Source organism: Phacochoerus africanus, chromosome 9 (assembly GCF_016906955.1).
Source record: "Phacochoerus africanus isolate WHEZ1 chromosome 9, ROS_Pafr_v1, whole genome shotgun sequence".
NCBI classification, from domain to species: domain Eukaryota; kingdom Metazoa; phylum Chordata; class Mammalia; order Artiodactyla; family Suidae; genus Phacochoerus; species Phacochoerus africanus.
The window spans coordinates 93,589,277-93,602,545 of NC_062552.1; the positions used below are offsets into that span (position 1 = coordinate 93,589,277).

Below are 13,269 nucleotides of genomic sequence, written 5' to 3' on the forward strand. Positions count from 1 at the left end.
CTTCAGTTTTTGGTTATACTCAGTTTTAAGTTTTCATTTTAAGAGTAAGTATGATGGACAGTACCAGACATTTTTTTCTATTTATAATTTGCTAACACATCAAACTACAGCAGTACTCCCTTAAAGTTGTATGAGTCTCCCTGCCAGTGTTTTGATTAGTACACAAATGCCAGGAGAAAATGTCCCAGCTTTTTTCACAGCCAGAAACAGCATCCTTGTTTTAAATGAGGAAAAGTTCGGGCAACTGATTTCTTTCTTTAAGAAGGAGCCTTCAGTTTCCAAATGACGCATCATCATTTATCTGTGAGTAGAGAAAATACTCTTTAAAGAATTGAAAATGTGATTGGAAAGGTTAGATTCTTTAATTGTCTGAGTGGTGGTTTTTAATGAAAGTATTTTTAAATTTGGTACCGTACAGTTATGAAAGTGCAGGGACGGAGTTGATAGAAAATATTCAGAAAGGATAAACCAAATTTTCTTTTTAAAAAGCAGTCAGAATCTTAGTGAAAATTAGAAAATAGGGAGTTCCCATCGTGGTGCAGCAGAAACGAATCTGATTAGGATCCATGAGGTTACGGGTTCAATCCCTGCCCTTGTTCAATGGGTTAAGGATCTGCTGTTGCCATGAGCTGTGGTGTAGGTCGCAGATGCGGCTTGGTTTTGGTGTTGCTGTAGCTGTGGTGTAAGCTGGCGGCTACAGCTGTGATTCGACCCCTAGCCTGAAAACCTCCATATGCCACAGGTGGGGCCCTAGAAAGACCAAAAAAAAAAAAAAGAGAAAGAAAAGAAAAGAAAATTAGAAAGTACTGATGTGGGAATTTCAAGTGAATAATTCACTTTAGAAGTATAAATTATAAAATATTAGTTAAGCTTTCCCTAAAATTGACGAGTTATTAAAAACTTGCTTTGCTGCAAATAAAATATCATTGTCTTATTTTTTCATAAGCAAAGCATACTATCTTGTGAGAAAAATCCTAGGAAAAGAGCAGATGCAAGTTAGAGTACGGTGAGGTAGAGTAGGATCATCTTCAGATATATTTTGATTATAAATTTCACTGTTTTATTGACTTTTAGTCACAGATAAGTAATTTGGGGCCAGGATTGTAGATAAGTAAATATAGTATACAAAATATTTAAAGGGAATAAGCTGGGATTCTCATGGATCATAGATGTGACTTTATGATAATCAGCTTTTGAAGAGACATCGGGAAAGGCACACATACCCACCCATCTCCATACATTCATGGTGAGCTGTTTTGTGGCTAATAAGGAGATTCTTGAAATTTGTGATTAGGGGCCTTCTAATTTATGCCATATGCTATTAGTGACAAGAAAAAATAAAAAAGACATACCAAGGGAAGAAAACTAGGCTGAATAAAATGTTTTCACATTAATAATGCCATGTTTCAGTATTGATTAGTACCTACATTTTTTTTTTTTTTTGCCAGATGTTTCTGCATTTCAAACTATTTTGAGGTTATAAAGTAAAATAATTCTTCCACATTTCTTTCTCATGTTATTTGACTCTTGAGTGACCATGGGATATACCGGAATTTTGCTGCTTGTAATAAACTTTTGGAGATTGACCTTTAAAGTAAAATTTACTTAATGCCAACAAACAAAATTCCAATCCCAGTAAACCTTGAGTTCATACTATTTCTGAGAAGTTAATTATTCCTGCTATTAAGTTTTCACTCAGCTGCTATAGATACTTCCAATTCTTTGAGGGGAGCTTTTTTTTTTTTCCTGGACATGAAATGATTAGACCCATCAGTACCAAGTTTAAAATGTTGGGACCATTTGACAGTTTTCTGATTTGTTCGGATTGCTGAAAGAAGAACTAACCTGAAATAAAGATTAAAAAATTCATTAGAATATGTGTATAGTCGTGTAATGTTTGGTTATTAAATATGCATAATTCTACAAAAAAATAATTAACTGCTCTGCCATTTAGTTTTTGATGCAGTGTGTCTCAACTTCATCCCACCTGTTATTAATAGGTTTTAATAACTTTTTCACCTGTGGAAGAACTTGCATCATTAAATGTTCAGAAATGCATGACATCATTGTGTATTGGAAAGTGCAGGGATGCCTGAAATTAGATGTAGAGTTTAAATACTTTTTAACCCTCACTTGCTGTTGACTTTTAACAAGTTACTTAAGTTTTTTGAGGCTCAGTATCAGTATTTTATTTAGGACCAAGTGAAAAATATATATAAGCATTGTTGAACATTGTAAGTTCGACTAAAATTTAACTTTTGTAAGAACCAGAAGACACTAGGTATCATCTGATCTTCTAGTTTGTGAAATTAGTTTGCAAATCTTAACCAGTAATTTTTTTATTTCATTTTTTAAAACAACAGCTTTTTAAAGATATTATTCATATACCATAAGATTCACTCTTAAAGTGTATAATTCATGAGTTTTTAGTACATTCACAAGATTGTGCAGCCATCACTGTTACATAGAGTGTTTTCATTACTTCAAGAGAAACTCTGGATCCATTAGCATTTACTCCCTATTCTCCCCTCTCCCCAATTCCTAACCACCCTAATCTTTCTGTCTGTGGATTTGTTTATTTGGGACATTTCATCTAACTGAATCATACAATATGTGGTCTTTTATGACTGGTTTCGTTTCATGTAGCAAAATGTCTTCAAGGTTCATCTGTGTTGTAGCATAAACCAGTACTTCATTCCTTTCCTTTTTATGGCTGAATAATATTCGACTCTGGAAATAGCATGTTTTGTTTATCTGTTCATCTGTTGGTGGAACAGTTGGGTTGTTTCTGCCTTTCAGCTATTGTGAATGGTGCTGTTATGAATATTTATGTATAATTTTTTGTTTAAACACCTGTTTTCAGTTCTTTGAGGTATATACCTAGGAGTAGAGTTGCTGGATCATACGGTAATTCTGTGTTTAACTTACTGAAGAACTGTCATATCCTCCACAGTACCTGCACTGTTTTACCTTCTTGCTAGCATTGTGTGAGGGTTGTAGTCTTTCTACATCCTTGTTTCTACTTGTTATTGTATGTCTTTTTATTTTTAGCCATCCAGTCAACCAGTAATTTTTTTAAGAACTGGAATAAAAAATACTAAAGTACCTTATATTGCACATAAGTATTCATAAATCTTATTTCAAATAGGAATGTATACTGGGTTGAGAAATAATAAATATTTTTAGTGGATTGCTAACAAAAGTTTGAGAATACTGTCAAAGTCAAACCCACTCATTTTATAGAAGGGACCAGAGACTTGAGAAGGGTTGTCCAGTGACATATAATGCAGCTAATAAGGGACCCACTCCACAACTAGGACCCAGGTATTCTGACTTCAAATTTGGGTGTTTTTCTTGCTCACCAAACTCCTTTCAGTTTTGTCCAGAAAAACATCAGGAAGCTTTTATACTTGATTGGATAGTAATCAGTTCAATGATATTTTTCCATTGTCTTACACATTTAGAGCTAAGATTTTTTGCTTTGCCATCTTTATCAGCTATCTTTGCTTGTCTAGATTTGTTAATGATTACTGTTCAGGATCTTTCATGAGCTTCTGATAATTTTTAATAAATTCATTTTGACCAAGTCCACTGAAAATCAAAGTTCAGAGATCTGAATTTTATGTCCTTAAATTAAAAAAAGAGAGAGAAAGACTACCCACTCCTACTTAAGCAAAGATTTCCTAAATAAATGTTCTAATTCTGAGTGAGCATGTAGGTATACTGGAAACTGGTATAATTTCCTCATATGGAAAACTACTAAGTTCCTTGAATATTCAATTTGACTCTACAGTTTAGGGGGAAAGAAGAAATCTTCACAAGTTTTCAGAAAAAAGTCATGAAGTTGGTTGAAACATAGAAATTTCTGAGGATAAGTTAAAAGAATCAGTATTATTGAAACAGTGAAATGGAAGAATCTTAATGCTAGAATAGAATTGTAGAAACTCTTTTCATGTGGGGTAAATGATAGCAGTAAGTGAAAATAGCAAAACTAATCCAGGGTAGATGGTTATCTCCATTGCTTTGAAAGATCTCCAGAGATGGAAATTCCTCAGCTTCCCTGAGTAATTTCATTGTTTACTCTTACAGCCAGACAATTCGCCAGAGTCTTAGGTGTTTGAAGATAGGATTTTCAGATAGAGTAATTCTTGGTGATTACTTTCTGTTACCTATTTTAGTCTTCATTCTTTTACCTTTTAGGCTGCCAGGAGAAGATCAGGGGAAGAGGAGAACTTTAGGGGGCGGGGATAGAAGTGGATTTATGGACTTAGGTTTGTGTTTATCTGATTAATTGTATCCCAAAGCTAAATGTCAGTGATTTTTCTTACTTTTAAATAATGTGTCCTCTCTTTTTAATATAAATAAGATTTAACTGTTCTATGAAATGTTAGGGCAGATGTTGGAAATCTAAAACAATTTTTACCGAACATCAAATAAGAGGAAATAGATCAAACTGTAAGACAAGGAATTTGAACTAGATATAAAGAACTTGCTTGCAGAGAAGTTGTTACAAACCAGAATTGATTACCAAAGCCTGATTTCCTCTGCTTGCCTTTGCCTTCACCTGCGAAGTGTCCCCATTTCTTTCTTCCCTCCATCCTGCCTTGTTCTGGATACTGCTGTGTCTCAGTACTCTCTTTGGTCACTCCCTGATCTGCACTTGTGTCATTCTTCTTTCCATTCATCTCTCTCTGTCTCCCTCCATGTGGTTCATTTCCCTTGTGCCTGTTTTGTTTCTGTGTTTGGAAATGGGGAAGGGAGCTTCTGATCTCTGTGTATGGGGTCTGTTCTCTCTAGTTTGTCCTCGCTTTGTTGTCTGTCTTCATTATTACAGAAGAGGATATGTATTTGACAGGACAGATTTAGTTGCTTCTAATGGGATTTTTAAAATTCTCTCTGAAATTGCACAAAATTTCAAAGAACTTAGGTGGTTACTGTTTAAGGAGCATTTAATCTAATTACTATTCTTCAAGTGTGTAGAAAGTTTACTGTTTTTGCATTATATGTATTTGTAAAGTGCTTTTAAAGGTGTTTCTTATAGAAACAAAGGTTTTTAAACATACAACAAAATACTTTTTGAAATTAAGAATTTTTATGTAAAACTAAAAGAATGAGAATCCCTGAGGTGATGTTGCCAATAATTGTTTTTTATTATGACAGCGCACTTAAAATCAAAGAAAAGCTCTTTGTCAGAATTCCATTCAGAATTTTTCAGTAAATTCATCATACTCAATATTCTAAGACTAATGCTATATGTATTTGTTGCTTTCTCTGTGACTTTAAAACTTATCAGACAGAGGCAGCATACATAGCCTCTACATTCATAGGGATTACAGTTTTGGTTTCTTTTGCTGAACTTTCCCCAGGGTACTGGCTAGCATACTACTGTGATGTTAGAGTTAAAATAAAATACTCCGAGAAAATATTTAAAGCATAAGATCCTTAGTTAAAATGGCAGAAATAAGATACAACAGTATTCTAAAAGTAGTATTTGGAGGGTGTATTATAAGTGTGAACATGAAATTATCTTTTTTTTATTCCCTTGGTATGGCAGAAAAAGCACTGCCTTAGAAGTTGAAGGAAAATATTCTTTACCCAGGTGCCATTTTTGTGTATGACTTCATTTTCTCCATCTGTAGAAATTTGATCTGAAGTTATATATGTCTCAGGGTTTGTTTTTTGTTTTTTCTTTTTTTCTTTTTTTAGGGCTGCACCTGTGGCATATGGAAGTTCCCAGGCTAGGGGTCTAATCAGAGCTGCAGCTGCCAGCCTGTGCCACAGCCACGGCAATGCCAGATCCTTAGTCCAGTGAGTAAGGCCAGGGATCAAAGCCACAGCCTCATGGATACTAGTCAGGTTCTTAATCTGCTGAGCCACAATGGGAACTTCTGGTATTTTTTTTTTTAATTGGGAAAGGTTTCTCAGAGTTTCATGAGGATTAAATAAAATAATGTATATTCCTATAATGAAGATTTCGTTCCATATTTTTCTATTTAATAATGGTAGTGACCAATATGTAATTCAAACCAAATGCATATTTGTAATTTTTCAATAATGGTGATTTTTGTAATAAAAGCTGAGCTTAAGTGCAAATGATCTCAGTTTAGTCTGGAAACATGGATTAATGCAGTAAGTCTAGAGATAACTCCTAAAAAAAGATAATTTTAGTGTAAACAGTTTTTATTAATTAAACAACAATGTGAATAGGACTTCATAGAGGTTAGTGAAGTTGTAAAGGATGATAATTAATGAGTATAAATTGGTCCTGATGCTGACCTACAAAATTAGAATTTAAGCCTAGTTAAATTTGTTATTTCAGACATTTATTATAGTTCTTAAGTTCTCCCAAAAACCTTTACTTATGTATGTAGGTACTAAGTCATCAGCCTCTTTGGGACTTCATTGTATTATACGTCTGCTTTCAGCCTTCTTATTCTTGTAGCTTTTATCTTGGTTCCTAAACTCCTAAAAGAAAGGCATTTCCAGTTGGACCCTGAGATTTTTTTTTTTTCCCCTGTATTTTAAACTGTCCCGGATGGTCTTTATGTCTTTAGAGCTCCTCAGTAGGTACATAATATGAACAAATTGACCAGATTTTATCTTTCTCTGGAACCTGTATTACTTACCTGAGTTCCTATCAACATGAGAAGTTGACTTTAAAGCTATCATCTCTTTTGGACTAATCTCAAAATTTCCTATTTCCTGTCTGTGTAACATCTCAGCTGTTACCTTATCTCCTGAAATAAGATACTCGATCTCCAGTTTTATCTCATTAAGCCATTTCTAGTTTAGATTACCCTACCTTACTTCCCCTATTTCTTTGCTGGCTTATGACTACAGTATTTACTTGCTGCTTAAAATATTCTAAAAATGAAAATTATATGCCGTGTTTACCTCAGAAGTGAGAGAGGGCAACAAAAGGAAACAATTACAAAGGGAGAAGTAGAATAACTATAAAAGCAGACATAGGCGTTCCCATTGTGGCTCAGTGGGTTAAGAAGCCGGCTTGTCACTGTGAGGATGCAGGGTGGATCCCTGGCCTCACTCAATGGGTTAAGGCTCTGGTGTTGCTGCAAGCTGCAGTGTAGTGCACAGATGCGGTTTGATCTTTTGTTGCTGTGGCTTATGCCTGCAGCTGCAGCTCTGATTTGACCCCTAGCCTGGGAGCTTCCATATACCACAGGTGCAGCCATGAAATAGAAAAAATTAATGAATAATTAAAAGCAGACACAACAATTCAGTATAACAGTCAAGATTATTTAATACAGAAGAAGATAGTTGTAAATACCTTAGTTTCCAGGTATATCATATCTTAAAATATTAAAATAACTGGTATTATTGGTAAAGCCTGTTGGAGTTCCCATCATGGCTCAGCAGTATGAACCCAACTAGTATCCATGAGGATGTGGGTTTGATCCCTGGCCTTGCTCAGTGGGTTAAGGATCCAGCATTGCTGTGAGTTGTGGTGTAGGTCACAGATGTGGCTCAGATCCCATGTTACTGTGGCTGTGGTGTAGGCTGGGAGCTGTAGCCCTGATTTAGCCCTTAGCCTGGGAACTTCCGTAGGCCATGAGTGCGGCCATAAAAAGCAAAAAAATAAAGCCTGTAAATCATTGATTCTTTACCAGAACGGTGCAAAATCATATATGTATATATTTTAAGACTATTTGGTGATGTGGGAAAACAAAATGTCATTTAACGAAAAAGAAATGTAGTAAGATTTTCTTTTGGAGTTGTTTCCAAGTGATGGGACTGTTGATGGTTTTAAATTATTTATATGTTCTGTTCCTCATTTTTCTAGTGATATGTGTGTCATATTGAAAACACTTTTGAAAAAATGTTATTTTATTCTGTTGTATAATTTTTAGAAAGTCTTAAAAATCAGTAAAATTACAACGATTTGATACTCAAAAATATATGCAAGTTTTGGTTTTTTTCAAAGCTTAAATTATTTTTGGTTCAAGAAATTTTCTCTTAAAACATGGAATTAAGAAAGAAAATTAATTTTTGGATACCTTTTCCTTCTCCTGCTAGAAGTGGAAGACTTGTTTTCTTCACTTAAACACATCCAACATACTTTGGTAGATTCTCAGAGCCAGGAGGATATTTCACTGCTTTTACAACTTGTACAAAATAAAGATTTCCAGAATGCGTTTAAGATACACAACGCTGTCACAGTACACATGAACAAGGCCAGTCCTCCATTTCCTCTTATCTCCAATGCGCAAGATCTTGCACAAGAGGTATGTATTCTGAACACCTCCTTGACGTATACAAGGTAATTGTTAGTGATAGTAAGGCAGTATTCTTGGAAAATACAATGTGACTGTAAGACTTGTTAGAATTAATTACTGTTGATCACATGTTAATAATTTATCTTGTTAGGAAAGATTTGCTCACATATATTTTATCCTGAAAAGATACTTAGTTCAGAGTCACGGCTGTTTCATGAAAAGAAGAGCATTAGGTTTATATACACAACTACAGATTTGCATTGTAAGAGAAATATTTGTCTAAATTAATAAAGGGGAAATTTTTTAATACTTTTAATATAGTTTTATTTTTAGCATTATATGTTATAAACCGAGGTAAATAAAGACATTAGATTATATTCAGTAATCAGGTATCTTAAATATGTAACTTACAAGATTTGTTTTTTATAGATACTTTGGAGTTCTTTCTCTAAGAAACTATATATAAAATCCAAAGTAATTAAATTTTAATGTACAGTGAGAGTTGCTCATGTTAACATGCTGATACTTAGCTCTAGTTTCGACTGCTTGTGGATGTTCAGTGTTTAATGTGTCCTGCAAACATCTTTTAAGTTGAAAGTTTTAAAAGGATGTATGTAAGTAAGTCATCCTCAGTTTGGGGGGGATGAACATTCAGTCATTGTTACAGGATTTTAAGCTATTTTGTTATTAAAAAAACTAATAATTCTGGCAGCCCACCAGGTAAATCTGTTTTATTGAACCTGGGCACAAAACAGAAAATGGGTTGAGGGAAGGATAGGACTTCCAGAGCTACAGATGTAAAATAGGTTAGAAGGCACTTTTCAGATTAGCACCGAATGTACTTTTTTCACTTGGATATCTACAGTAGATAAGATCCTATGTGTAAGAGTGACTGAGAGAAGTCTAGTGTTGCTCAGGATAGGAGAGTGTGACCTAGGAGAGGAAATTTTCCATCTACTCGTTTAAAAGACCTAGATGAGACCTATCCTTTGTGCTTACTTTTTATTATTAAAATTAAATATACAAAAAATTTTTATTACTAAATTATCCCTGTAGTGTTACTTACATTTTAGTGGGTTTCCTAAAGATTCCCTATAGAGATTGAAATAACTGACAGTACTTTGATCTCATTCAGAGAAACTTTTATTGTGCAGGGTTGGGAGGAATACGTAATAGATAACTGTATAATCTTTCTCTTCCCTTTTGGGAGGAGGGTTTGTCTAGCTAGCCAGCACTAGGCCTTTGTTTTATTGAGTACAGTAGGTAGAAAAGAGAATGATGTAAGAAATAAAGATTTAAATTGCTCCATTGGAAGAAAGTGACAGAACAGATATGGTGGAAAGAAAGGAAGAGACAACATATCTTTAAAGGGTTTTAGGAATTGAGAGGCAAAGAACTAGAAGTGGCTTAAAGAGTAATGCTTTGAAAGAGAGTTAAAAGATTAATTCTGAATATTAGTCTTAGAACTGTTAGCATATGCACCTGGTTCACAATTGTAAAAATACAATATCAAGGAGATTTTTTAAGTTTGCTTTCACTTCCTTTAGTTATACTTGAGTATTGTATTGCTTTGGTGGTGGTGGGATGTTTAGGTGATTCGTAACATTGACCTGAGACTGGTCTTAAAATGAGTGCAAAGTGACAGACCTAGTCAAGGCAGCAATGTTGGGTTGTTCTGCAGTGTGAATGACTTCTCCTGGAGTTGTGCATGCACAACCGTGTGGTGGCCCTGACTTATAGTGTATAACATGTGAGAAGAGGATATTTTTAGACCTAATCAAAGAAGAGTGTTAAATCTGATAACAAAATTCCTAAAGGTTAAATGAACTCATTGCCTTTATTTTACAACTGGGAAAAGCTTAGCAATCACTTAATTCAACCATTCTGTTGTATATTTCTGAATACTGAGGCCATGTGAGGGATAAGACTTAACTAGGCCAGTCATGTGCTTACTGCCTGATGTTTTGCTTTTTAGCATTCATAATTCCAGCTCTTTTCTTTCTTTTTTTTCTTTTTCTTCTTCTTTTTTTTTTTTTTTTGTCTTTTTAGGGCCACTCACAGCATTTGGAGGTTCCCAGGCTAGGGTTCCATCCAGAGCTGTAGCCACCGGCCTATTCCAGAGTCACAGCAACACAGGATCCGAGCCACATCTGCGACCTACATCACAGCTCACAGCAACGCCAGATACTTAACCCACTGAGCAAGGCCAGGGATCGAACCTGCATCCTCATGGATGCTAGTCGGGTTCATTAACCACTGAGCCACGATGGGAACTCTTCCAGCTATTTTCATACACAGTATTTAAAGGAAGAAATTATCTCATGCTTCAGTTATATCTTTTTAAATGGAAATTTAATCCAAGTTAAAAAATTCAAGAAATTTGGTGAAAGAATGTCTTAAAACATTAGGAAGTGTTCTTTGTTCTTATAGCCTAAAGTGTCAGTTAAATATTTAATATAAAATAGATAATACAGGAGTTCCTCTGTGACTGAGCAGGTTAAGGATCTGACTTTGTCACTGCTGCAGCTTGAGTACTACTGTGGCACAGGTTTGACCCCAGGGCCTTCCACATGCTGCAGGCACGGCCAAAAAAAAATACAGCTTTTGAAAACTTCAAATATTGAGATCTAGATTATATCTTTGACAATCTAGGATATTTATTAATAAATGCAAAGCAAGTTTTTTGGTTATTAAAGTGCTTTTATCAAGAGAAGATTGAGAGGGAGTTCCCATTGTGGCACATCGGAAACAAATCCAACTGGGAACTGTGAGTTTGGGGATTCAATGCCTGGCCTCGCTCAGTGGGTTAAGGATCTGGTGTTGCTGTGAGCTCTGATGTAGATCACAGACGCAGCTCGGATCCCAAGTTGCTGTGGCGTAGGCTGGCAGCTATAGCTCCGATTAGACCCCTAGCCTGTACTCCATATGCCACGGGTGCAGCCCTAAAAAGCAAAAAAAAAAAAAAAGAGAAGGTTGAGAACTCAGATTTTTTTGTTTAATAAATTTTTGCATATCCAGTAAAAATACAAGGCAATAGACTAGAAAATTGCATTTGATTATTTGATTTTGAGATATTGCCATATATGTGTATAAATAAAACTTGGATCAAAAATACTCACAAATTAGTAAGAGACTCCTCAGTTTTTTAAAAATGGGCAAAGCACTTGGAGACTTCACAAAAAGAGGAGACCCAAATGGCCAATAAGTGTGAAAAAGTGTTCAGCATCATTAGCTAACAGAAAAATGCAAATTAGAAAATGAAATACCATTGCAGAGACACCAGAATGACTAAAAAATTGTTTAAAGACAAGCAATATCAAATGTTGGTGAACTTATAGAGCAATTGACATATTACTAGTAGAGTATAAATTGGTACTGGTGGAATATAAATTGGTACTACCACTTTGGAAAATGTTTGGCAGTGTCTACTAAAGCTAAAGTACCTATATCTGTGACCCAGCATTTCTGTGTCTGGGTATGTACCTGTGAGAAATGAAAATATATCCACCCAAAGGCTTAAGCATAAACGTTTATAGGATCCGGATAGTCATTAGAAACTGGAAACAACACAGATGCCCATCAACCAGTGAAAACTGAGTTATCTCCTACTACTGTGGAAGAACAGTGAGTAAACAATTAGAATGTAATGAGAAGTACTGTGATGGCAGTATGAGAAAGGTACTAAGAGCATGATGAGATGTGCCTAATTCAGTGGGGGTAGGGGGAAGGCAGGGGGCAGAGGAGGAAATTTGAGAGCAAGGAAGAAACAGAAAATTTAATATGTTAAGTCTTGAAGGATGATTGGTAATTTACCTGGAAAACCAAGAAAGAGGAAAAAGCCTTTCTGCTGGCAAAGGATACAAAGACAGTAGTGACTCAGAAAGCCTAGTATGTTTCTTGACTAACGAGTAAGGGGTAGAAAATGATTTTCAAGATCTTAAGGCTAGATAAGCCTTATTAATAAGCTAAATTTTCTTATGATGGGTCCACATTGGTAAACATTTTAAAATAATTAACTTACGTGAACAGACAAAAGGAGAAAACCATATGATCAACTTGATGCAGAGAAGACAGTTGAAAAAAATTTAATTCTTTTCCCTTGATATGAAAATTCTTAGAAAACCAGGTACATTTTAAAACTTGTTAAAGAATAATATCAGAAGCCAATAGGGAGCATCTTACCTAATGATAAGACATCAACACATTGTTTTCAAGCCTAGCATAAGATAATCTGTAGACTCTCACCACTAGTATTCACCATTTTTTTCTGGAGGTACTAGCTAGTGCAATAAAACAAGAAAAAGTAATCAACTATAAAGTTGTAGGGGAGCAAGGAAAATGCAGATAGGCTAAATTAGTTACCTTGAAAAATAAAAACCTTGATTCACTTTGGTATTCAACATGATGCCTATTAAAGTATAGATATAATTTGTATACATGGAAACAGATATCCTATTCAAATATTCATACAAGAGATATCAGAAGAAATAAATTATTAACAAGGCTATCTCTGGGTAGTGGATAGATAGGTAATTTTCTTTTTCTTTTTTTTTTGTCTTTTTCTAGGGCCGCACCCATGGCACGTGGAGGTTCCCAGGCTAGGGGTTGAATTGGAGCTGTAGCCTCCAGCCTATGCCAGAGCCACAGCAACTCGGGATCCAAGCTGTGTCTGCAACCTACACCACAGCTCATGGCAACGCCAGATCCTTAATCCACTGAGCAAGGCCAGGGATCAAACTTGCAACCTCATGGTTCCTAGTTGGATTTGTTAACCACTGAGCCACGATGGGAACTCCAAATAGATAGTTTTCTTGTTTAAATGTTAATATTTTTCTCAAATTTAATATGCAGAAGTCACTAAAGAAAAGTTTAAAGCAGGAAGTTTATAAGTGATTGCAGAGCTACTGAAGGATTTTAATAAGAATTTGATATAAACAGCCCTCAAATTTAAAATATTATTTTGATAACATAGTGGGAGATGAATGAGGTAAAAAATGGAATCTAGCTTAGAGTATGGAGACTTATAATTGTACAA

At 35.1% G+C, this 13,269-nt stretch overlaps 1 protein-coding gene across 2 annotated transcripts in view; it reads left to right on the forward strand.

The window, feature by feature from the left end:
* Positions 1–13,269, forward strand: part of PALS1 (protein associated with LIN7 1, MAGUK p55 family member) — a 100,537-nt gene that overhangs the window by 39,405 nt on the left and 47,863 nt on the right. For both annotated transcript variants that reach the window (XM_047795195.1, XM_047795196.1), the window contains exon 4: positions 8,035–8,243. In XM_047795195.1, coding sequence (XP_047651151.1) covers positions 8,035–8,243 — 209 coding nt within the window. The remainder of the gene's footprint in view (positions 1–8,034; positions 8,244–13,269) is intronic.